The 27,307-nt window shown below is 41.4% G+C and overlaps 1 protein-coding gene across 3 annotated transcripts in view; it reads left to right on the top strand.

Annotated features, from left to right (window-relative positions):
* The window catches only part of LOC121272852 (calcium uniporter regulatory subunit MCUb, mitochondrial-like), a 106,409-nt gene extending 79,501 nt beyond the window's left edge, over positions 1–26,908 (top strand). The window contains exons 4-8 of one of the 3 annotated variants that reach the window (XM_041179794.1): positions 2,832–2,936; positions 16,242–16,402; positions 17,517–17,720; positions 22,581–22,697; positions 24,258–26,908. In XM_041179794.1, coding sequence (XP_041035728.1) covers positions 2,832–2,936; positions 16,242–16,402; positions 17,517–17,720; positions 22,581–22,697; positions 24,258–24,317 — 647 coding nt within the window. In that variant the 3' untranslated portion in view covers positions 24,318–26,908. Of the gene's footprint in view, positions 1–2,831; positions 2,937–16,241; positions 16,403–17,516; positions 17,721–22,580; positions 22,698–24,253 lie in introns of all 3 variants that reach the window. The other 2 variants (XM_041179714.1, XM_041179877.1) reach the window with 2 other exon arrangements.
* The last annotated feature ends 399 nt before the right edge of the window (positions 26,909–27,307 follow it).

The following is a 27,307-nucleotide window of genomic DNA, read 5'->3' as shown; positions in this document are numbered from 1 at the left end:
ACACACACTCTCTCTCTCTCTCACACACACACACACACAATTATACATGAAGAGAAAAAACAATATGATAACAATTTGGAATGAATTCAGTCTCTTTTGTAGCAGCCCTGTAGTTTCTTAGCTGAATTGATGCTTTACCTGGAGTGGAAATCTAGTAAAGCAAAGCATTCTCCGTGATTTGCAAGGATTCTTGTAGTTGAATTGCCAGGTGAACTTGAAGATGGAACAGGTTTAAGGATAGTCCTTCCACTTTCAATGTATAGTTGTTTACCTTGGCCACATGGTTGTCTTGCAGCTGGTTCAATAGCTTTTCAGATGATGTTTCAGATGGTATCTGTCATGGTGTTTCTGACCTGAACAGGAATGCTGTTATTTTTTAAAAGAACAGGTAACAAACAGGCCGCCTTAATCATGTGACCAATTAAAAGTTCAAAGTCCTTCTTCCAAAAAAGATAGGGAATTGTTTTTTTCTCACTCTTGTGTTTTAGCTTTTCACACGTCAGCTGTTTGTGAGACAGCCATGGTTTCTGTAATTAAATGACCCCCATCCAATTTAGAATCCGCTTTTGAACATTTTTCAGCAAAGAGATTGAGTTTCAATGTTTTTGTGGCCCAGGGTGAAGTAGAAAGGTGAGTCAGCTGATATGTGTTAGTCTTGTTCTGTTGACAGTCCATCCTTAACAAAGGGACATGTGAATTTCACAAGTGGTTGTGAATGTCCATATTTTAATTAGGTATTTGATTGAGTTTCAGCTCTGTCTGAAGCCAAAATTGACAAAGCCACCTGATATATTACCAGCCACCTTAAAAGCTGTTGTGTCCATTTAAAAAATATAGCTTTAAAATATGTAATATTTTCATGTCTGTACTGGGCATGACAACGCACTAATACAACAACTCTGCTGCTTTCAATGACGCTGTGCAGTTACCCAAAAATGCTCTTTATTTTGGGGTGAACATGGAAAGTAACAGTTATGCACACAAGTGCCAGGCAATGATCATCTCCAACAAGAGAGAAAGTCTAACCGTTGCCCCTTGACATTCAGTGGCATTACCCATCACTGAATTCCCCATGATCAACATCCTGGGGGTTACCATTGACGTGAAACTGAACTGGGCTAGCCATACAAATATTGTGGCTATTAGTGCAGGTCAGAGGCTGGGAATTCTGCAAAGAGTAACTCACCTCCTGACTCCCCAAAGCCATCTCCATGTAGAGATGTAGATGTTCTCCATCTACAAGGCACAAGCCAGAAATGTGATGGAATACTTTCCACTTGCCTGGTTGAGTACAGCTCCTACAATACTCAAGAAGTTTGACACCGTGCAGGACAAAGCAGCTCGCTTGATTGACACCCCATCCACAAATATGCACTGCCTCCACCACTGACGCTCAGTGACAGCAGTGTGTACCATCTACAAGCTGCACTGCAACAACTCACCAAGGCTCCTTCAGCAGCACCTTCCAAATCCATGACTGCTACCCACCTAAAAGGAGATGCATGGGAACACCACCATCTGCAAATTTTCCTCCAAGTCACTCACTATCCTGACTTGGAAATATATTGCCATTCCTTCACTGTCACTGGGTCAAAATCCTGAAACTCCCTAATGGCACTGTGGGTGTACCTACACCACATGGACTGCAGCGGTACAAGAAGGCAGCTCACCACCATCTTCTCAAGGGCAATTGGGGATGGGCAATAATTTCTGGCCCAGTCAGTGACACCCACATCCCATGAACGAAAAAAGTAATTCATTTTTGTTTGATTTATGTTGCCCTGAGTAGGATTCAATACCATCAATCTTTATAGGCCTAGCACTAATTGGACCTGTGGGACCTGATTCAACTGCTGGTTCAATACAGGCACGTCCTAAACTGTCATGGAAAACTGGAAAAGTGCACTCGGCAGCTTGCAGAAACTCAGCTGAGGAATGGAATTTGGTGATGGGAGATGAATGCAAACTTGTGAGCCATTTAGTTGAAAACTGTGGGAATTCACAAGTAATGGTAATGATTGGCTGTCGTCTTGATTAATTTAGCATCTCTGCTGTTAGTCCCGGAACTAAATCACATGGTGCTCAGAAAATAGAACTTGAGTTGCTTTCAAGAGCTGAATCATGCTTTCAGCACACTAAATTAACTCTTATGCAGTTCTTCTTCTATGTCGTGAGATAATTTGAACCTTTTTTGAATAACAAAGTAACTGTAATGCATCCTCTAACATAAATACTGCACCTCACAAAAATGACAAAAATATAAACATGCAATTTGCATAAATGCTTTTACAGAAAAGCTTTTACATAAATGATAAGTTCTGTTACTAAAAGTAGAGTAGCCTAGGTTGGATTGCTGCAGTGTGGAAAATTGACTCTCGATGCCACTTTATGTAATTTGTGAAGTAGGTTTGTCTGATAAGCTTCAAATCACCCATTCCATTCTGATCTTCATTAAGAACAAATTTTGGGTTAATATGAAGCTGTGGAAAAGAGGATGTCTTGGTTTATTTTATGTACATGCAATGTGAGAATTCTGAAGAGGTGAATATGACACTTACCTGCTGAGGTTGGAAATATTTTCAACAGGTCTCAATGTAATCATGGGATGAAATGCTGCGCTTCAGCTGAAGAGTCAATACTCTTCATGGACTATGGTCATACCTGCTGTTCTCAGGCTTGCACATGTGCCTTTGCCAGCTATAGATCTTTGGGAAGGAAGAGGATGGGACAAGCAAAAAAGACAACTGGCTTTTTATGCACAAAAAAAATATAAATATATGTATAGTTTGCAGCTATCTTTTTCTTTATAACCAGTGTTTGTTTGCCTGCAGATGGCACTAGAGTTTCAGCCACGACACCAATCACTGTTTTATTAACAAAGAACTTTGAACTGGTTATTAATGAAACAAAGTATTTTGTAAAGCCCCCAACAAAAGGTAAGAAAGATTTCTTGACTACACTCTGGGCAAGATAATTATTTGCTTCTCATGATGTTTCAAAATCTTTGTGAGCCGCAACCTTTTTTTAAAAAAAATGTCTGTAAAAAGCAAAAGTTGGTTTCTGGAAACATTTTAGTCATTATTATTTTAAAAGTTGGATAATAATTATCTGCCTACACCCTCACTCCATAATAAACAGAAATGCTCTCATCCTAAATATTACTTAGTACAAAAATGTTTCTATGTTGTTGGGTACAAAGTTCACAGTTCTTCCCAGGTATTCTGCAGAGGGTTAATCTGTACTTGAACTCAGTTTATCCATCTTCACTCTATACCCCTCCATACCTAGCACAAAGGAAAATGGTTATTGGAAGCATATCACCTCAGCCCCAGGAAATCGCTGCAGGAGCTCCTCAGGGCAGTATCTTAGGCCCAAGCATCTTCAGTTGCTTCATTAATGAACTTCAGTCCAACATAAAGTCAGAAGTAGGAATGTTAGCTGATAATTGCACAGTCTTCAGTTCCATGCAATTCCTAAAGCAGTTTACTTTAGGAATTTGTATGCAGCAAGACCTGGACCAATTCAGGTTTGGACAAATAAATGACAAATGACACTTGTGCTACACAAGTGACGGGCATTGACCATCTCCAACCAGAGAGAATCTGACCATCCAATGGCATTCTCATCGCTGAATCCTCCACCATCAACATCCTGGAGGTTCCATTGACCAGAATCTTAACTGGACCAGCCATTTTAAACACTGTGGCTACAAGATTAGGTCAGAGGCTGGGAATTCTCCAGATAGTAACTCACCTTCTGAATCCCTAAAGTCTGTCCACCACCTACAAGACAAGTCAGGAGTGTGATGGAGTACTATCCATTTTCCTGGATGATTGCAGCTCCAAAAACACCCCAAGAAGCTTGACACCACCCAGAACAAAACAGCCCTCTAGACTGGCACCCCATATACCACCTTAAAGATTCGCTCTCACCACTACTGATGCAGCAGTGTGTACCCTACAAGATGCATTGCAGCAACTCACCAACCCTCCTTCAATAGCACCTTAAAACCTGTGGCTCTACCACCTACACGTACGAGGGCAGCTGACATATAGGAACACTACCACCTGCAAGATCCCCTCCACATCATACTGACTTGGAACTATATCACCATTCCTTCATTGTTGTTGGTCCAGGTCATAGAACTCCCTTCCCAACAGCACATGGACTGCAGCAGTTCAAAGGGCAGTTCAAAGGGCAGTTAGGATAAACAACAACTGTTGGCCTAGCCAGTGATGCACTCATGCCATGAATGAATTAGAAAACAAAACCTCCTCCAGCCTTCTAAGAACTCTGAAGTCTTCCAACCCTGGCCTCTGGTGCATCTCTCTAATCCTTTGCTTCACCATTGGCAGCTGCAACATTAATATGTCCCAGGCCCTAAGCTCTGGAATTCCCTCCATCTCTCCACCTCTTGTCCTTTAAGATGCTCCTTAAAAACCTCCCTCCCTGATCATGCTTCAACTTACCTGTCCTAATAGCCCTAGTGCTTTGGGATGTTTTATGGTGTTAGATTATGTTTTGTAAATTTAAATTGTTGTTGCAATGGCTCAAGGATCCACATTGATCCTCAAAGGATGCTGAGTTACTTCCTTTCAGGTGAGGCAAGGGAACTACACTTGACCTTAGTGACCCTGGGCTATCCAGAATCCCCACTGCATTAGCCCCTAGAATCAAGTAGTTTGTCAACAGGCTTAATAGTCACTTTGGTGCAAAACTGAAACTGACATCTGTGGAATCGCACTTTAATGTGGAATTAATAACAACTTGAAAGGAGATTGAGGTAAGAAAGAAAATTGGCGAAGGAAAAGAAATAGAATCAGAGAACTAGTGGCATTGCACTCACTAAAGTAAGACTTTAACTCACGAGTTACTGTACACATCAGGATACGAAAGTGTTCAGCACTGAGAATGTTAATTGGCATGCAGAACAATGGCGCAATCTTCTACATGCTACACAAACTGAATTTGAAAACATCAATGTGTTCTGAAGTCAGACTGATAATTCACAGGATCCTTTATTAACCACAAATAATTCCTTACAGTGAATGAAGAGGTTGCTGCACAGAGTTGTTCACACCTAAGAAATAAGTAGAAAAACCCCAAAGCCAATTGGATTAAGCTAGTTTAGAACAAGATAACATTGGAAAACAATTACTGTTATCACCCACTGTGGGTGCAATTCATATAAATAAGATAAAATTAGCGTAAGTGTAGTAAAGTTAAGTTACTAGTAATTTATTCTACTCATTCTACTTTAAGTGTTATAAATAGTTTTTAGAGTTACGGGATGGCAGGTCACCTTGGCCAAGTGGAATGTACATCCTGCAGTATGTGTGAAGTGTTGATGCACCATGTGCCCCTGACAAACACATCAATAGGCAGTGTTGCCAGCTGCACAAGCTTGAGCTCTGGGTTTCGGAACTTGAGCAGCAACTGGAGTCACTATTGTGCTTCCACGAGGCAGAGGACTATGTGTATACCACTTTTAGAGAGGTGGTCATACCGCAAGTCAGAAGTGTACAGCCAGACAGGGAATGGGTGACCACCAGGTAGTCTAAGAGAACCAGGCAGGTTGTGCAGGAGTCCCCTGAGACTATCCTGTTTGGTCATTGGTTTTCCATTTTGGATACTGATGAGGGTGATTGTTCCTCAGGGGAGTGCAGCTAGAGCCAAACCTGTGGCACCACAGGTGGTTCAGCTGTACCGGGAAGGAGGATGGAAAATGGAAGGGCAATAGTGATAGGGGATTCCATAGTCAGGGGATCAGACAGGCGTTTCTGTGGCAGTAAACGTGACTCCAGGATGGTGTGTTGCCTCTCTAGTGCCAGTGTCAAGGATGTCACAGAGCAGCTGCAGGACATCCTTTGGGGGCTGGGGAGGGGATGAGTCAGAAGTAGTGGACCACATTGGTACCAACGACATAGGTAGGAAGATGGATGAGCTCCTGAAAGTAGATTTCAGCGAGTTAGGAAGGAAATTAAAAAGCAGGACCTCAAGAGCAGTAATATCAGGGTTACTCCCAGTGCCATATCCTAGTGAGCATAGGAATAGGAGGACTGATCGATTTAAATATGTGGCTAGACAGCTGGTGTAGGAGGAAGGGCATCAGATTTCTCAGGCATTGGGACTGGTTCTGGGGCAGGTGGGACCTGTACAAGCTGGATGGGTTACATCTTAACAGGGCTGGGACTGATATACTCGCAGGGAGATTTGCTAGTGCTGCTGGGTTGGGTTTAAGCTAGCTTGTCAGGGGGTGGGAACCTGAGAGGTGGCCCAAATTGGAAGAAAGTAAAGTTGGTAACAGGAAGTAGTAGTGAGGCTAGAAGGCAGGAGAAACAAAGCAGACCATTGAGTATGCTTCGAATGCAGAATGATGTCAAAAAGACTGCACCTGAATGCAAGGCATGAATAGAGGTAAATGGGTATGATGTAATTGCCATTATGGAAACACAGCTGCATGGTGACCAAGACTGGGAACTGAATATTCAAGGATATTCAACGTTTAGGAAGGACAGACAAGAATGGGAAGGGAGTGGAGTAGCAGTGATAATAAGGGATGTGTAGTAATTATAGTTTTGATAAACATAGAACTGTAGCTTTAAGAATAATTCTGTTGTAAGATCACATGATCTGCATAAACTGATCAGTTACCACAGGGAACCTCTAGGTGGGAGTTCTTCTTTTGTTATAGAGTTTGATGCACACGTATAGTTGCTGCTGCTGTCTTGTAAATAAAATTCAATGTTTCCACCAAGAAAAGTTTCCTGGAAAATCAAATCTAACAAACTGGTGATGAGGATAAATCAGATCCGGTGCTGCACCTCACCCAGCGATTGAGAGTATCTAAGATAATTAAAAAGAAAGGAAGATATACTCATCCAAGATGCCACAGTTTGGCAGAATTGATTCATTTGAACCAGCCACAGACGACTGGTCTCAATATATAGAACGTCTACTTTCAAGCCAATGAAATCACAGAGGAGGAAAAGAGGAGAACGATTCTCCTGAGTATCTGTGGGAGCAAGACCTACAGTTTCATTCAAAGCTTAATGGCCCCCAGTGCCCCAGATTCAAAGACTTTCAGTGAATTAGTAGACCTCGTTAAGCGACAGTTTCAACCCAAGCCCTCAGTCACAATTCAGAGGTTCCGGTTCAATTCACAGAATAGCACCCCAGGGGAGACCATTGCTATCTACATGGTGAAATTAAAACAACTAACGGAATATTGCGGTTTTGGTGAAACCCTGAATGAAATGCTCAGGGATCGTTTGGTATGTGGTGCGCAGGAAAATGTTATTCAGCAAAGATTGCTGGCTGAAGTGGATCTTGATTTTAAGAAAGCATTACAAATAGCACTTGTGATGGAAAGCACTGTAAGGGATTCATAAGCAATTCAAGGTGTGCAAAATGGTGCCGTTTTCCTAGTTGAGCAGGAGTGGTCAGCCGAAAGTGGTGCAAAAAGCCGGAACTCGGCCATGAAGCGGGAAACAGCCCCCGCTTAACCCAAACCCTAAGAGGAAACAACACAGCAAAAAATTCTAAAACTAATTTTTATCAGCATGGAAACAATCATACTCCTAACAATTGCCGATTCAAAGAGGTGGAATGTTATTTTTTGTCACAAAATTGGGCACATATTGAAACATTGCAAAGTGAGATTAAAACAGGCTTCCAGTGTATTCCAGTGAAGTATATAGTGTAGAAGAGCCAGAAACAACCAAGTCTGATATTTATTCATTATTCAACATGAAAGTTGGGGAGACAGAGCCAATTATTGTCACATTGCAAGTGAATGGTAAGACCTTAAAAATGGAAGTAGATACAGGTGCTTCTACCACTGTAATAGGAGAACACACTTTCAGATATTTAAATAAAGGTGCTCAACAATTAAATTTGGAACAAACTTCTGCCAAGTTGAAAATGTATACAGGCAAAGACATCCAGGTAAACGGTTTCACAGAATCACACAGTGCAGAAGAGGCCCTTTGGCTCATCGAGTCTGCACCGACACGTGAGAAACACCTGACCTACCTACCTAACCCCAATTACCAGCACTTGGCCCATAGCCTTCAATGTTATGACAGGCCAAGTGCTCATCCAGGTACTTTTTAAAGGATGTGAGGCAGCCTGCCTCCACCACCCTCCCAGGCAGTGCATTCCAGACCATCACCACCCTCTGGGTAAAAACGTTTTTCCTCACATCCACCCTCTAAACCTCCTGCCCCTCACCTTGATCTCATGTCCCGTCGTGACTGACCCTTCAACTAAGGGGAATAGCTGCTCCCTATCCACCTTGTCCATGCCCCTCATAATCTTGTACACCTCGATCAGGTCACCCCTTAGTCTTCTCTGCTCCAACAAAAACAACCCAAGTCTATCCAACCTCTCTTCGTAGCTTAAATGTTTCATCACAGGCAACATCCTGGTGAACCTCCTCTGCACCTCCTCCAGTGCAATCACATCCTTCCTATATTGTGGTGACCAGAACTGCATACAGTATTCCAGCTGTGGCCTCACCAAGGTTCTATACAACTCCAACATCACCTCCCTACTTTTGTAATCTATGCCTCGATTGATAAAGGCAAGTGTCCCAAATGCCTTTTTCACCACCCCACTAACATGCCCCCCTGCCTTCAGAGATCTATGGACACACACACCAAGGTCCCTTTGTTCCTCAGAACTCCCTAGTGTCATGCCGTTCATTGAATACTTCCTTGTCAATTTACTCCTTCCAAAGTGTATCACCTCACACTTTTCAGGGTTAAATTCCATCTGCCACTAATCTACCCATTTGACTATGCCGTCTATATCTTCCTGTAGCCCAAGACACTCAACCTCACTGTTAACCACCCGGCCAATCTTTGTGTCATCCGCAAACTTACTAATCCTCCTCCCCCCCCCCACCCCGCCCCCACATAGTCATCTATGTTGTTTATATAAATGACAAATAATAGGGGACCCAGCACTGATCCCTGTGGTACGCCACTGGACACTGGCTTCCAGTCACTAAAGCATCCTTCTGTCATCACTCTCTGTCTCCTACAACTAAGCCAGTTTTGAGTCCAGCTTATCAAATTACCCTGTATCCCATGTGCATTTGCCTTCTTTATAAGTCTCCCATGTGGGACCTTGTCAAAGGCTTTGCTGAAATCCATATAAACTACATTAACTGCACTACCCTCATCTACACGCCTGGTCACCCCCTCAAAAAATTTAGTCAAATTTGTTAGGCATGACCTCCCTCTGACAAAGCCATGCTGACTACCCCTGATCAAACCTTGCCTCTCCAAGTGGAGATAGATTCTCTCCTTCAGAATTTTCTCCAATAGTTTCCCGACCACTGACGTGAGACTCACCGGCCTGTAGTTCCCTGGCTTATCTCTACAAACCTTCTTTAATGGCGGAATCACATTAGCTGTTCTCTAGTCCTCTGGCACCTCCCCCATGGCCAGAGAGGAATTAAAAATTTGGGTCAGAGCCCCTGCGATCTCCTCCCTTGCCTCCCTCAGCAGTTTGGGACACAAAGCATCCGGATCTGGAGATTTATCTACTTTTAAGCCTGCCAACACCTCCAATACCTTAACAAAAACAGAATTACCTGGAAAAACTCAGCAGGTCTGGCAGCATCGGTGGAGAAGAAAAGAGTTGACGTTTCGAGTCCTCGTGACCCTTCAACAGTTCTGTTGAAGGGTCATGAGGACTCGAAACGTCAACTCTTTTCTTCTCCGCCGATTCTGCCAGACCTGCTGAGTTTTTCTAGGTAATTCTGTTTTTGTTTTGGATTTTCAGCATCCGCACTTTTTTGTTTTTACCTCCAATACCTTGTTACTCCCTATATCAACTTGCTCAAGAACCTTGCAGTCTCTCTCCCCGAGTTCAATACCTTCATCCCCATTCTCTTGGGTGAAGACGGATGTGAAGTACTCGTCCAACACTCTACCGATGTCTTCTGGCTCCACCCATAGATTGTCCCCTTGGTCCCTAATGGGCCCTACTCTTTCCCTGGTCATCCTCTTCCCATTGATATACTTATAGAATATCTTGGGATTTTCCCTACTTTTACTAGCCGGAGCTTTATCATATCCCTTCTTTGCTCTCCTAATTGCTTTCTTAAGCTCCACCCTGCACTTTCTGTACTCCACTAATGCCTCCGTTGATTTGCTCCCCTTGTACCTGCTAAAAGCCCCTCTTTTCCTTCTCATCATATCCTGAATATCACTGGTTGTCCATAGTTCTCTGGGCTAGTTACTCCTTCCTATCACCCTAGAGGGATCATGTTGAGCCTGTACCCTCCCCATTTCCTTTTTGAATGCCCCCCCCCCAACTACTCCTCTGTAGATTTCCCCACAAGTAACAGTTCCCAGTCTACCTTGGTCAGATCTTGCCTTATTTTACTAAAATCTACTCTCCCCCAATCCAAAACATTTCTTTGCAACTTGTCTATTTCATTGTCCATAACCAGCTTAAATTGTACCATATTGTGGTCGCTATCACTAAAATGCTCCCCCCCCCCTACCACCTCAGCCACCTGTCTGGCTTCATTCCCAAGAATTAGGTCTAGCATTGCACTGTCCCTTGTTGGACCCTCTACATATTGACATAAAAAATTCTCCTGTGCACATTTCAAGAAATCCACTCTATCCAAGCCCTTAACACTATGTCTATCCTAATTAATGTTGGGAAAGTTGAAATCACCTAAAATAATTACCCTATCGTTATTTTTTCTACACACCTCCACAAATTGTGCACATCTTTGCTCCTAAATTTCCCACTGACTATCTGGGGGTCTATAATAAAAACCTAACAATGTGGATGCCCCCTTTTTATTCCTAATCTCTGCCCACAAAGCTTCATCTGATGCCCCCTCCAAGATATCATCTCTCCTTGCTGCAGTAACTGACTCCTTAACTAATAATGCAATGCCTCCTCCTCTTTTAGCCCATCCCCTGTCTCACCTGAAGATTCTATATCCCAGAATGTTGAGCTACCAATCCTGCTCCTCCCTCAACCACGTCTCAGTAATGGGGCTACTATATCACAACTCCACGTGTCAATCCTCACCCTTAACTCATCTGTTTTATCTGTAATACTCCTGGCATTAAAGTAGAGGCCATCCAGCCTTGCCTTACTCCCTTGAAGCTTAATGCAGCTGTACTCCCTGTGACTTGGTTGTTTTACTGTATTATGATGTGTCCCTATTCTGCTAACATTCTGTGTCCCCTCCCCCTGCCGAATTAGTTTAAACTCCTCCCAACAGCACTAGCAAACCCGCCAGTGTACCTGTTTATTATAGTCTCCAAACAGCACAGCCAGCAGCAATGGTATTAGAAGGCAGAAGACTAAGCCTTCGAGGTCGAAGTTGGTTGAGAAAAATTAACCTCGATTGGCTAGTGAGATTTCAAAAGGAAGCAGGAAGGGTTCCTGAGTTGGAAAAGGAACAAGGCAAGATACTGCAGAAAGAGCCTGGAGAGTCCAAGGACAGCAACTGGATGAAAAATGATTGTGTAAGCATTCAGCAATCTGAAGAATTGAAGGCTACCTTAACAACATGGAAGAGCAGCAGAAGAAACTCAAGGAGACTCTGCTGAATGACAGAATTCAAGATGAAGCGAGTGAGTTTTGCAAAGAAAAGGAAAACCTGTTGAAAGACCTTCACACACTACAAGGATCCCTCAGGTCAAAGTTTGTACCACTGGAAAATTATGAAGAGAAACTGGAAGAATTTAACATCACTCTGAACAAACTGAAGCACCAGTTGGCAGAGAAGATGCAGCAATGTTCAAGTATCCAGGAGGAAGCCAACAGATACAAGAAGGAAACAGAAGAGCTGAAGAACCAGCTGAATGAAGCTAAAGAGGCCTGGCTGGCAGTGAAGTCAAAAGAAGGCTGAGACTAAATTCTGTGGAGTAAGGAAGAAGACGTATGGGAAGAGGGTACAGAGTTGCTGATGAGGTGCCGTCTTCGAAGAAGACTAGGCCTAATACTTCCAAATTTGGAGGGGAAGGTGGAGAAAAGTCAAGGGAACCAAAAAGTGACTCATGATTTGCATAGTCATGAGTGACAATTTACTGTTGGAGAAGCAGTATGCATAAGGAATTTCAGTGGACAACCGAAGTGGTTACCTGGTAAAGTAAGCTCTGTGACCGGACATTGTCGTACCACATGGAAGTGGAGGGCTCGATCACCCATAAGCATGTGGGTCATTGAAGAAAAAGGGAGATACTCTAACAAAATGATGTTCCACCTGTAACCATTTCTGAACCAGTGGTTCCTGTTGAAGTTGCTCAACTAAGGACAGACATGCCCGATATCTCTGTTGGAGCGGAAGACACTGAACTGCCTGTGCCTAGTGAGGTACCTGATGTTAATGCAGTTCCAGAAAATGTGTTTCCTACAAAAGAATCTGAATTCGAGGAAACCATCCGAAAGACTGAACTTGTAATTTCATGGCCTGTGTAAATATTATAATGTCATGAGATAAATATCCTTTTAAATACAAAATGTACAGAAAAGTTAAAGGGAGAGGAATGTAGTAATTATAGTTTTGATAAACGTAGGACTGCAGCTTTAAGAATAATCCTGTGTTGTAAGATCACATAATCTGTGTAAACCAATCAGTTAGCGCAGGGAACCTCTAAGTGGGAGGTCATCTTTAGGTTAGTTAGATGCACACATGTAGCTGCTGTCTTGTAAATAAAGTTCAATACTTCCACCAAGAAAAGTTGCCTGGGAAATCGACTCTATAACAACATGGGATCAGTGCACTAGTAGGGGAGGTTCTCAGATCAGAAGAACGATGTGTGGAATCTGTTTGAGTGGAGCTAAAAAACTACAAAGCAAAACAGCTGACATTTGTTGAAGTTGTATATGGGTCACCAGACAGTAGTGGTAATGTGGGGCATGGTATTAATCAGGAGATGAGAGAAGCATGTAGCATGGGCAATACAGTAATCATGGGTGACTCCAATCTGCATGTAGACTGGGTAAACCAACTGAGCACTAATGCTGTGGAAGATGAGGTTCTGGAGTGTGTTAGGGAAGGTTTACTAGGTAGTGTGTTGAGGAGCCAACTAGAGGACAGGCTATTTTAGTTCTAGTATTTTGTAATGAAAAAAAGCTAATTAACAATCTTGTTGTAAAAGAACCTTTAGGAATAAGTGACCACAATATGATAGAATTTTACTTTATGTTTGGAAGTGAGGTAATTCACTCTGAAGCAAGGGTGTTAAAATTGATTAAAGGAAATAATGAAGACATGAGGGGCAAATTGGCTGAGGTGGATTGGGAAAATGCATTAAAAGGTATGACTGTACATAGGCAATGGATAGTCTTCAAAGAACTTACATAGCTTACAGAACCTATACATCCCTTCAAGGTGTAAAAACCCCAAAAAAGTCAGTCAACCGTAGCTGATAAAGCAAGCAAAGGATTGTATAAGATTAAAAGAAAAGCCTTATAAAGTTGCCAGAAATAGTAGTAAACCCGAGGATTGGGAAGTTTTTAGAATACAGCAAAGGAAGACCAAAAAATTGCTAAAGAAAGGGAGAATAGAATATGAGTGCAATCGAGCAAAAAACATAAAAATGGACTGTAAAAGCTTCTATAGTTATGTAAAAAGGAAGCACTTGGCTAAGACAAATGTGGGCCCATTATTGGCAGAGTCAGGAGAATTCATAATGAGGAATAAAGAAATGGCAGAGAAGCTAAATTTTTACTTAGTGTCTGTTTTCACTGAGCAAGATACAAGAAATCTCCCAGATTTAGAGATCCAAGGGACTAGGGAGAATGAGGTGTTGAGAAGAAAATTATTATAAGTAAGAAGGTTCTATTGGAGAAATTAATGTATTGAAAGTTGATAAGTCCCTGGGACCTGATATTCTGCATCCCAGAGTGTTGAAAGAGGTTGCAATAGAGATAGTGAATACATTGGTGATCATTTTCCAAAATTCTACAGATCCTGGAATGGTTCCTGAAGATCGGAAGGCAGCAAATGTCACCCGGCTATTTAAGAAGGGAGGGAGAGAGAAAACAGGGAACTACAGACCTGTTAGCCTTATATCAGTAGTACAGAAAATACTAGAATCTATTATAAAGGATGTGATAAACGGATATTTGGATAATGATGATCTGGATGTAGTCAGCATGGATTTGTGAATGGGAAATCATGTTTGACGAACTTGTTGGAGTTTGTTGAGGATGTTACTAACAAAATTGACAAAGGAGAATCGATGGACTTAATGTACTTGGATTTTCAGAAGGTTTTTGATAAAGTCTCCCCACAGGAAGTTGATTAGCAAAATAAAAGCAAATGGGATAGGAGGTAATATACTGGCATGGATTAAGGATTGGCTAACAGGCAGAAAACAGAGAGTAGGAATAACCAGGTCATTCTCGCATTGGCAGGCTGTGACTAGTGGGGTACCACAAGGGTCAGTACTTGGGCCCCAGCCGTTCACAATATCTATCAATGATTTGGATGCGAGGACCAAATGTAATATTGCCAAGTTCGTGGATGACACAAAGCTAGGTGGGAATGTGTGCTATGAGGAAGATGTAAAGTGGATACAGGAAGATTTGGACAGACTTAGTGAGTGTACATGAACATGGCAGTTGGAATATAATGTGGAAAAATGTGAGATTATCCACTTTGGTAGAAGAAACAGATGTGCAGAGTATTTCCTAAATGGTAAGAGATTAATAAGTGTAGATGTACAAAGGGACCTGGGTGGCCTTGTCCTTAAGTCACTGAAGGCTAACATGCAGGTGCAGCAGGTAATTAGGAAGGCTAATAGAATGTTAGCCTTTAACGCAAGAGGATTTGCATACGTGAATAGTGAAGCCTTGCTTCAATTGTATAGAAGTTTGGTTAGACCGCACATGGAGTATTGTGTGCAGTTTTGGTCTCCTTGCCTCGGATAAGATATTATTGTCATAAAGTGAGTGCAATGAAGGTTCACCAGACTTATTCTGGGGATGGCGGGATTGTCTTATGAAGCGAGATCGGGAAAACTGGGCCTGTATTCTGTAGAGTTTTGAAGAATGAGAGGTGATCTCATTGAAACCTACAAAATACTTAAAGGAATAGACAGGGTAGATGCAGGTAGAACCAGGGGACACAATTTCAAAATAAGGGGAAAGCCACTTAGGACTGAGATGATGAGAAATTTCTTTACTCAGAGGGTTGTGAATCTCTGGAATTCTCTACCCAGTGGATCATGGAAGCTCAGTCATTGAGTATATTTAAGGTAGAGATTGATAGATTTCTGATTAACAATAATGTAAAGGGTTATGGGGATAGTGTGGGTAAAAGGCATTGAAGTCTTTGATCAGCCATGATCATATTGAATGGCAGAGCAGGTTGAATGGGCTGAATGGCCTTCTCCTGTTCCTAAATTCCTAAATGGTAGTTGGGCACAATACTTCAGTAAGGAGAATTATAGTTCATAATGTTATTTAATGGCAGTAGAAATCTTTTTATTTAAACCATGTTGTGTACAAATGTCAGTCACTGTTTGAGGACATGGGCTGTGCTTTTATTTTGAATAAAAGTGTAATTTAATGATTTTAACTTTGAGTTTGTTTTGAAAATTTTGAAAGTGCTTTCAGCAGTAGGTGTATGACACTTGGTGGTGATGCCATATTTTCCTACATTCGATCCTTTTAAATACACAAAACAGGTTCTGTAGATGACATGGTCCATGGTATTTTCATAAAACAACTCCTTAATATACATGGATAAATAATTGGCAGTTACCTTGGGGTTTCCTTTGTGAGAGGGACATTGTGTCAGCTATGGCTCACTGACAGCACCCCTGCCTGTGTCAGAAAGCTGGATTCAAGCCCCACTCCAGAGCCTCCGTCACTTAATTAGGCTGACCCCTCCATGCAGTGCTGAGTGAGAGCTGCGCTGTCGGAAACACCGTCTTGTGAATGAGACGTTAAACCAAGGCACTATGTCTGCCCTTTTCAATCGGATGTAAAATATCCAACAGCATCATTCAAAAAAAAGTACGGATGCCCTGGTCAACATCCACCTCTTAACCAATATCTAAAAAACTGCTATGAATACAGGCTCCCTACGTTTCCCAAGTTTCTTTGGTATGTTTTACTCTTGATGAACATTAATAGCCTCCCAAAATCTACATTACACATTGCAGTTTTGAAAAACTGATTAGCTGTTTTCAGGGCCTAGGTTGCGTGTTAATTCTGTGTCCTATGTTCTCTTTCTGATGCCTTAGACCATGTAAGCAGTGAGCATTCTGTAGAAATGGATGATGTAAAGAACCTCGTTCACAGGCTTTACATAGCACTACATACAGAAGATCACCAACTGCACAAAGAGGGGGAGCTGCTGGAGAAACTGGAAAATCTGAAAGGAGAGCTGCAGGATCTTGAACAGGTCCATGATTTAGAATAGTTTGCGACTAACCACTTTTAATCATATTGAAAATCTAATATTCTCTAATGATTTATCAATAAATGTACCAAACAATGTTTCTCATTCTGATGTATATGGTCCTGTCTGTGCCTTTTCACAATAGAACTTGCTTGCGTTTAAATCTAGGTTTCGGCATGATTGATTATCATTAGTTATCTTTCAACCGATTCTTTGATGTATATGGGTTTATAATTCTGCAGCAAGGCAACAGATAACTTGACGAAATGTTTTCCAATTTCAGTATTTTTGCTCTTAACAGGCAATCGAAAATTTAGCTCGCATGGATAATCTTAAGAGAGCTCTCCACTTCAGGTTAAACTGTGACAGGTGATAAATGATGTTTTCATCTTGCTTTTCTGACCCAAAGACATTCTGTCTCGCCACGTTTCAAGTGGTAACCTTCTCGAGTATATATGGTTCCCTGCTCATATCTGACAGGTTCATTAATCCTTAGGAGTCACCATGATTTCCCACTTAATCTAACTTGGTTTTTTTATTACTTTTAACAACCTGTTGCATTAGCTCAATGATCTTGGATTAACAGCCTGATGACTTGAAGTTTGTTGAATTAAGACGTGCGTTAGTCCCATTGCCTGGTATACCTCATCTTCTTTACATGGCCCATCCATACAGGATTGGGAGTTGAGATGAGAACTGGAAGCCAAGCCAGAAGGTGTAGGGCTCAGCAGTAATCCCAGGAGTACTCACTCTACTTCGGAGGTGGATAAAATAAGTATTTGTGTCTCTGCATTCTGGAAACCAACAGAAACCGAGAAAGGGACTGGGCCTGAGCAATATTCATCATTGTTGGTGTGTTCGGGTTGCACTCGATAGGCATTTAGAATGTTATCAGATCCATCCGTGACTCTTCTTGTTTTCTTTTTATTCTTTCTTACACCTGTGAATATCCATGTGGGTCAATGGAAGTGCAATTATTAGCCAGAGTCCCACAAATGTAAAAACTATTCACGTGATCAGACTCAACTGTTACCAAATTTGTTGCTTAAGCTGTTGGGTCACAGAAATGATCGATTGTGGGGAAACCAGTGTGTAACTCTAATTTCTATCTCACTAGGTAAAGTCTCAGTTATTTCTGAAGGCTGAAGCTAAATCCAGTCGATTGATGTGGATTGGTCTGGCACTTATGTCCACTCAAGCTGGAGCACTTGCCTGGTTAACATGGTGGGTCTACTCCTGGGATATAATGGAGCCAGTCACTTACTTCATCACATATGCAAGTTCTATGGCCTTTTATGCATACTTCCTGCTCACACGCCAGGTACTATCAAATTAAAGTTCAACTTTTTTCTTTAATCTGTAGTCAGAAGTGTACATTGAAGTCTAAATATGAATAGTAATCACAGAATTACTAAAGCGCAGGAGGAGGCCATTTGGCCTGTTGTATCTGTGCCATCTCTACATAGAAGCAATTTATCTGGTGCCACTCCCCCGCCTCCTCCCCATAGCCCGGCATATTCTTACTTTTCAGATAACAATTTCATTCCCTCTATTCCTCAACTGAACCTGCCTCCACCAGACTCAGTCAATACATTCCAGATCCTAACCACTCGCTGCATGAAAAAGATTTTCCTCATGTCATCATTGCTGCTTTTGCCAATTTCCTTAAATCTGTGCCCTCTGGTCTCGATGCTTCCACCAATGGGAACAGTTTTTCTTCTCTAACCAGACCTCTCATGACTTCGAATGCCTCTATCAAATCTCCCCTCAACCTTCTCACCTCCAAGGAAAACAGCCCCAACTTCTCCAAACTATCTACTAGGCAAAAGTTCCTCATCTCTGGGACCACTCTCGTGAATCTTTTCTGCATTCTCTATATTGCCTTCATATCTTTTGAAAAGTGTGGTATCCAGAACTGGGCGCAGTATTCCAGTTGAGGGCAAACCAGTGTTTTATGCAAATTTAACATACCTTCCTTGCTCTTATACTCCATGCCCTGATTAATAAAGTATAGGATCCTGTATGCTTTATTAACTGCACTCTCAACCTGTACTACCACTTTCAATGATTTGTGCACACATACACCAAGGCCCCTCTGCTCTTGCATCCCTTGTATGCTTTATTTTATATTGTTTCTTCATGTTCTTCCTATGAAAATGAATCACTTCAAACATAATCAATCACACTACGTAGTTCTGTCTTGGTTATAAAATAATAATAGCAATAAGGTTTTAAGGCAAAGAGAGGTTACAATTCAGTCTTTTGATGGCAGTTATACTGGGGGACATCAGTATAACGATTCAGCCATTGTGCAAAAGGAGGAGGCACAAGTCATTATGGCGCATTAGGAGGCCATTCGAACAAACGACTCCTGTTGGTTTTCTGTTGAGCAATCCAGTCAGTATCATTCCCCTGCTCTATTCTGTAGCCCTGTAAATTTATTTTCTTCTTCTTTAAATCATCTCCACTTTCCCCAACTACATGAGATGGGTGTTCCAGGCCATTAACACTCGCTGTGTAAAAAGTTTTTCCTCTCATCTCCCCTGAATTTCTTTCCCAAAATTGTAAATCTGTGTCCCCTACTGCTTGTACCAGCAGCTAATAGGAACAGCTTTTCTTTGTCTCCCTTATCTAAATCTGTCATAATCTTGTAAACCTCTAACAAATCTCCCTTCAATCTGCTTTGCTCAAAGGAGAATAACCCCACCTTCTCCAAACCCTCCCACTATCTCTACCCCAATTTCCCTTAGCAACCTGAGATGCAAGCTATCCAGACCTGGTGACTTATCCACTCTAAGCATAGGCAGGATATACTAGAAAGGCTGACCATCAGTTTTCAGCATCCTCTTCTTAGTAAACACCCATGCAAACACTCATGAATAATTCTAGCCTTGCCCTGTGCTTCTAAGATTAAATCACCTTCATTGTTCGTAATAGGCCCCATGCTATCTCTTACTATCTGGTTACTATTTACATGCCAGTAGATGATTTAAGAGTCCCCTTCTATCTTAATTGCCGTTCCATTCTCAATTTCTCTTTGACAATCTCACTTTCCTCTTCATTTCCCCTCTCAACTTTTATTTAGTCTGGTTCTTGTTTGAAGAATTACCTGATATATATCATACAGCCTTATTTTTGTGTCATCATCTTCTCTATCTTCCTCATTATTCGAGGAGCTTTGACTTTTGTTCTCCCATCTTTCCCCCTTGCTGGGATGTGCTTAGCCTGAACCCAAAACATCTCTTCCTTAAAGGCCACAGATCTATCTACTGCTACCATTTTTCCTGTCAGTCTTTGGTTCTATTTTACCCTGGCTATGCCCCTTCTAATTCCATTGAAGTTAGCTCTTTTCCAACTTAGAAGTTCTATTTTACCATGCTATTCTCCATTAATAATCTAAACCTTATGTCACAATTATGGCTCTTGTTCCCCCACAGACACCTGGTCCTCTCGGTCGACTTTATTCTCCAACAATGCCTCCTTTCTAGTTGGACTGAGAACATACTGATCAAGGAAGTTCCCCTGAAAACATTTCAGAAATTCCTCCACCTCTTCACTCTTACTCTAACATTAATTACCCAAAAATTGATTAGGATTAAGTGCCCCAATATCATCACCATTCTATAGTTGTTGCACATCTCTAGATTTGCTCCTCTATCTATCTCTAATTGGAGGTCTGTAGAATGTCCCTAGTAGCATGATCATTCCCTTCTTGCTTCTCAACTTAAGCAAATGGATTCTATCCTTACCCCACTCAAGGAAATCCCCTCTTTCCAACACCACATTGTCTTTCCTAATCATTACTGCCACCCCACCTCCCTTTCTCCCCTATCTTTTCTGACTACTTTGTATCTGTGAATATTAAGCGCTGAGTCCCCATCATGTTTAAGCCACATTTCCCTTATAGCCATTACGTCATATTCCTATACAGCTATTTGTGCTTGTAGATCACCAATATTATTCACTGCACTTTGTATGTTTGTACGTTGGGCCAAAATCCTGGAACGTCCTCCCTAGCAGCACTGTGGGTGTACCTACACCACATGGTTCTATTTATTAACTTCCTCTCTAGCCCCTTAAAGTCTAACCATAGGACTTCAATAACTGCGGTTTCTATGTCACTGCCACTGACCTAAATCACAACTTCTGGACTCATTCCCTTCACCCTTCAAAGTATTGCGCAACTCTCCATGATGTGCTTTATTCTGGCACCAGGGAGGCAACACAGCATGTGGGGCTGATGATGATGGTTGCACAAATGCCTCTGTTCCCCGAACTATGGAATCTCCTGTAATGACAGCATTTCTACAGGCAAGAAATCATGAACACTAAGAGCATGATCTGATTTTGTACTGATGCAAAAGTCAAAACTGCTTCACAGCAATGGAAAATATAACTGTACACTATAAAATAACAAAATAATTTATAAATAACAAAATAGATGAATAAAGAGATGGCTTTTGTCATAAGTACAGAGGACAATATTTTAAATGAAGGAAGCCATGCCAGGGAACTGTACTGATGTCATAAGCATTGATACATTAGGAATTACCTGGAAAAACTCAGCAGGTCTGGCAGCATCGGTGGAGAAGAAAAGAGTTGACGTTTCGAGTCTTCATGACCCTTCAGCACAAGGGTCATGAGGACTCGAAACGTCAACTCTTTTCTCCACCGATGCTGCCAGACCTGTTGAGTTTTTCCAGGTAATTCTGTTTTTGTTTTGGGTTTCCAGCATCCGCAGTTTTTTGTTTTTATCTCTTTGATACGTTAGGACATAGGGGACCAACCTGGATGTTGATTGGAGAAGTTTTTGAGCCTTGAAGACTCTGTTACTTTATAAATGCCGGACGCTAGCATTATCTGGTTTGGGTATCTCTAATCTGAAGCTCTTGCTAGTTTCAACCATTGTGTTTTGTATTTTTCCTTGGAACTGCTCCCTGATGCACTTTAATTTAAATGATTTGAGGAGTGATATGCAATGCTAAATGTTGACGCAGGTCCTTCAAGCAAGAATTTTGCAAATTATATCCTCCTGCACGGTAGGAGATTCTTTAGCTTGGAGAAGTAATTTATATTTCTCCACCCGAACCCTGGCCTTTTATGGGTATGTGCAGAATTAAAGGTTTAAAGGAGAGGATTATGAGTTTCAAATAAGAGTGGTCAAATTAGGACCTTAAAACATAGGGCAGAATTTTACATCCCATGGGCAGGCATGCGCCCGACCTGATCGGGCGCAAAATAGCACACGATGATGTCAGGTGACTCTCCTGACGTCATCGCACACTCACGCGATAGTTCAGTCAGTGGGCTTGTGTGAGAGTCAGTAGCGCACCCGCTGACAATTAAGAGGCCTATTAAGGTAATTAAAGTTTCAATTAGCAGGGATTTTGCGCTGCCCGTCCAATGTTACGGTTGGCGGGCAGCCGAATCAGCCAGGTGGCCTTTGTATTTTTCAGGGAACCTCATCCAAGTGCAGGATAGGGTTTCTGAGATTCATTTAAGAAAAGATAAAAATGTTTGGATACAAATTTCAGTATCCATATGTTTAGGTGTCTCATTCTGATGCAGCCTTGAGGGAGCTTTCATTCCAAGCTCCCAGTGCCTGTGTTGACTTAAGCACTCGCCTTCCTCCCGCCCCCACTCTGGCAGCGCTGAGCCTTTCAGAGCATGTTTCACACTGGCAAGCCGTTAATTGGCCAGCCAGCATGAAATTGCAGTCGGCGCAGACGCCTGCCGACTCAAAAATCCTGCACAGAGTTAAATGACTGAGCAAGGTGGATGAACTGAGTGTCCCATTTATATCTACATTCTTCTTCCACTTCCTTAACAAATACACATTGGGCTGATTCTGGGCTCCCTGTGTTCATAGAGATTTTCCCTTTCATTAAATTTAATGGCTAGAATATCATGGCTTGTAAGCATGGCTCCGCACAGGGAATATAAAATCTACAGCAAACTTTGTAAATTGTTATGTCAATAGCCAATATCTACCAGTGCAAATAACATTGGTCTTGGCTCTGTAATTCAATTGGGATCTGTGACATCTGAAAGAAGTGTTGAAGGGTGATATTTAGTTGGGGTGTAAGTGAGCATGGTACTGCTCTATCACTAAAGGAGAAGTAATGATCAGTGTTATTTGGCATCGTATCCAGTTTACTTAAATTATATCTCATCCCTTTAGGATTGTGTTTATCCTGATGTGAAAGACAGACAGTTCCTTCATTACTTTCATCGAGGTGCCAAAAGAAACAGCTTTGACATAGAGAAATACAACAAAATCAAGGAGGAGCTGGCTGAGGTTAAGTAACACCGAGTTTAAAGAATAAAAATTGTGTATGAACTGTTTGATCACTAAGGCCGTCTGGGCAAGTTCCTTCCTGTCCTGCTCATCCCATCACTACTGTTCCCTTGGGCTCTGTCAGTGGATCAACAATCACCACTTGTTCCTTATGTTTCCTTCCAGAATATCTGTTCACTTGTAAAGAAGCCCTCGAGCATGGTGAAATTGATATCATAATTTTGGCAGAAACTTGGATCATGGGTATTACCCCTTACTGAAGCCTCCCTGCCTGGCTAATACTTTCTCATCACATCAGTAGTGTGGGCTTATCACTAAATTATCCCTTGGTCTCTCCTTCTATTCTTCCAGAACCTTCTCCCCCTCCTCTGAGCACCTCACTTCGTTCCACCCCCTTTGACCCTGCTTTTAAAATGATAGTCTCTGCGGCCTTCCCGAAGTTGCATCCTGCGTTTCTCCCTGAAATATCCTCTCTCAGCCTCGGTCATTTCAATCTCCAATACAACTCAGCATGCTCTTTTTCCTCTTCTGTCACCGCAATCTTGACCTCCCTAAACTTCCCTCTCTGTATAAGTACATCTCTCCATATTCATGCTTACTCTCTCTGCTGTCTTTGACACAGTTAACCAGATCATCTTCAATGCCCCCACCTGCGGTCAGAGCATCTCAAGCAATGGTTTCTTTTCTCACCGCCACACTTTTACCTCTGGAGTCCCCAAAGATCTTTCTTTTGCCCCCTTCACTTCCTCTCCACACAATGTCCCTTAGAAACATCAACTGAAGATGTGCAGTCAACTTCAAATGTATGCTGCCCCCTTCACTGTCTGTTTTGTCAGACTTCTTGTCTGTTAACCAGTCTTGAATGAGCCAACAGTTAAACATGGTCTTTGGCCCTGGTACAAATTCTGTGGTCTTCCCATTAATTCTAGCTCCATCGCCAATCACTGTCTCAGGTTGAACAAGATTGTTCACAAGCTCTAGTCTATTTGTATACATTCATCTGTACTTTTCTCACCTCTGTTCTCAACTATTTCAATGCTTTTCTGGCCAGCCTCCCATCCTCCACCACAATCTGTAAATTTCAGCTCACACAAAACTCTGCTGTCCATATCTTATCCTGCAGCAAGTTCTGCTCACCCATCATCCTTGTCCTCACAGACCTAAATTCGCACACAGTCCTCATTCACATCTTTGTTTAAATTACTTCATAGCTTTGTTCATCCCTATCCCTTCAACCCACTCCAGCCTTACAACCCAGAGTTCTCATCTAATTATGACCTTTTGTACCTCTGTCCCCATCCCATTTTGTTTGTTCACCATTGGTGGCCATGCATTTGGCTGTCTAGGCTCAATACTCTTATTCACCATCCAAGACTTTCCTTAAAAGCCACCTCTTTTACCAAGTGTTTGGTCACCCCTCCTGACATCACCTCCTTTATCTAGTCATTCTATTTATTTTCTGTTTACAGCTCTCTGGATTTTTTCTGTTAAAAGTGTAATATTAATGCAAGTTGTTGAGGTTTGCTGGTCCTGTGACTTTTTTTTTTGTTTCATAGGTAGAAAAGAATCTCAGACGACTGCGTAACCCTTTGCAACTGCAACTTCCAATCGAACAAGTAAATGGCAAAGACTAAAATGATTCTGTAGCTGATGGGGACACAAACTTGGGAGCCATGCTTCATTATGACCTTGACCTCTTCACCAGTACAACATTTAGATTTAATCACAGTGCCTACAGGCAGGTGTTCACCTGTCTGTTTTAGTTCTTTATTTATTTCTATTTAAAAACTGATTTGATTTTTGCGTAATACCCTTTTTGCAGTTTGTGTGGCATTCTTTCACTGAAGTGCTCATGGAACTGATCTGCTTTAAACTCTGCTATTGATGCTCACCTTCCTCCCTTACTATCTCTCCTCCCCAGTCTTTTGTTTCTGACCCCAATCCTTCAAATAAGAAGCTCTGACAATTATCTTACACTGAAACACTCACAATAGTGAGTGTGGTCTATTACATAACGTTTGAAATTTGTGATAAAAACAAAAAACTGCAGATGCTGGAATTTTGAAATTTGTGGTTGAGTTGCTGCAAACTGCAGCTTTAGTGCCAGTGTTGTGATTACAAAGAAGTGCCTCTCCTTTGCACTGGGAAGACTGGCAGTCTTGTAAAATGTACAATGGTTAAAATACTAACTTGTGCAGAAGCATGATTAATTGGTGAAGGGGTTAACAGTTTTTGCAGCGGGAAGAGCAACTTTTATGAAGCTTTAAATAATTACAGTAAATGAATCTCCTTGAAAGCTTGCGACAGAATACTTTGGCACTTTGGGATTCAAGTACTTTGGATTACATTGGGATGTTGGCCAAAGTGAGTTCAGTCTAATGAGGTGTGCTGTAAAGGGTTTTCATGGGTTCATTCATGTTGAAATCTGGGAAACTGTTAGCACTTGATGCTATTTTTCTAATGCACCCAGTTATTGTAATACCAATGGGATTTGGACAGTGCGTCAGGTTGCTCACTTGTACCATTTTGCAGTGAGAAAAGTCACTGCACATACTTTCAAATGTCTGATGCAGCCTGGCCTCTAATTGTTGTCATGCTCTACTACTTCCTTGGAAAGGAGCTGAGAGACTTACTGGGTAGAATTCAAATAATGTTTTTATTTTTCCATTTCAAAACAGCTGTACATGCCATTTGTGAAATGCAAAAATATTGATGCAAGTTGACTCTTTAGATTTTGTCTTGCTTTTTCCAATACTGTCTCATACTAGACAACTCGATGTTTCCTTTCAGTACTGATGCCAAAGGTGGCATTGAAAGGCAGTATTATTTGTACCAAAATAATAAAGTGCGGTATTTAAACTTGCTCTGCCTCAGTCATGGATGAAGACTTTCTCTGTGCCAAATATTGTGATGCGTCTTAAAGAAGACCTATTCGAAATTATTCTTTTTTTTCCCATTAGTTCTGAAAGAATTCATTTTGAAATCCTTCCATTGTATTTTTAAAATGTACTTCTCTCCTGATTTAGCCAGCAGCTTTAGGCCTTGTGCATCCTCTTCTCATTGTCAAGCTCCCACAAAGGTTGGGTTTTTAACGTTATGTTTTCTTGGCAGATGGGAAGTTGAATATTATTTGTTGTCTCGTCTTCCACCCTCAAGCCATGTGTAGCACTCTCAAATTGTGAATTATTTTTGTCCTGCTGTTCCCATTCTTTCTCCCTTTCAACTTTGCTTCCAGTTTGAAGATGGTATACTTTATTTTTATTTGGTTAAAAATGGTCTGCACTGTTCTTCAGTCAATTAAAATCTAATAAATGTTGAAAAATGCCTTTGGCATGTTTATGTCGTCAAAATGAGGAGCTGCTGCCATTCTTTCAGTGCCTCAGAAGAGTATCTGGCCAAGTAAACCTGCCTGTAGCATTCATGACTAATACCAAATAGTTGGTCTTGTGGTTAGTGTTGATAGCTGAGTTAAAGGCTGGATGGACCTTATCAGATTTCTTTCATTAGAGAGGGAGGTAGGAATTCAATTACTTCCTGCTTGTCAGGTAAGATTGCTCCCATGTCCTTTCTCTCTCAGAGAAGTGTCCCAAATACAAATCAGACACCAATGCTTTACAATTATGATACCTATAGCTCATGAGGCAGGCAGAGCATGGCTATTATTTGATAGTGAAACAAGGATTATATTAGAATAATGCAATAATCCATGTGCGGTTTAGTACTGTCCAGAAAAATGTATAGAAATGAATGAAAGTGACCATGATCTGCTTTAATAAAAGCTGTACTGTTACACTATAATGGAAATTTGCTGTTTCCTAATTTTCATACGTATAAAGGTTGAGTCTTTGGAGGACCTTTTACCCTCTCCCATTGTCACAATGAAATTTGTGAATGTGCATCTTGTATGTCACTCCAGCTCACAGAATGCAGTGCCCAAATTGTAACCATATCTCTAAGGGTGTCTCTGTCTTAGACTTTTTCCTCTTGTAATATGATAATTATGAAAAATGCACAGATTTTTTTATCTATAATGTACTTCAAACAAAGAATGGTATGGTGTCTACTTCATTTCCTGCCTCCTCTCCCTAGTGGCAGGGAACAGCAGATGATATTCAACGCTGCAGTACTGAGTTTGTAAGGTATAAGTTTTGTTTTGTTCCAATATATTTGAAGCATTCTTGTTCAAAGAAAAATAAACCAGATGATCAGTGTTTTAATAGTTTGATTTTATTTACCTTTAGAAATTCCTGGTTTTTGCATGCTCTGCAGACTTTGACCCAAGTTCAGTTTCTCTTCTCCCCCCCACCCCCATTATCTTGTATCTAATCTTGACAATTCATTTCAAACAAGTGAAGTGTAAAGGTTTCAGTAAAAGTCACACCTACAACGGTAAATGGAATTAAGATTAGATCATTAACTTCCTTGATGTTTGTTCAGCCTATATTTGGACGAAAGTAACTTTTCTCACCCTTATAACTAAGTGTAAATGAGATTGTATGGTTCAATCCTACACAATTCAACAGTAGTGCTTTCCCAAAAATTAATATTTAAGTATCACTAAGTCAACTTAGTGCCATTGCTGTTTTATTATCCCACTGTCTGTCACAATA

The sequence above is a fragment of the Carcharodon carcharias genome, chromosome 1 (assembly GCF_017639515.1).
Source record: "Carcharodon carcharias isolate sCarCar2 chromosome 1, sCarCar2.pri, whole genome shotgun sequence".
Classification (NCBI taxonomy): domain Eukaryota; kingdom Metazoa; phylum Chordata; class Chondrichthyes; order Lamniformes; family Lamnidae; genus Carcharodon; species Carcharodon carcharias.
The sequence above is the reverse complement of the archived record's forward strand: the minus strand, read 5'-3'. Positions and strand labels throughout refer to the sequence as shown.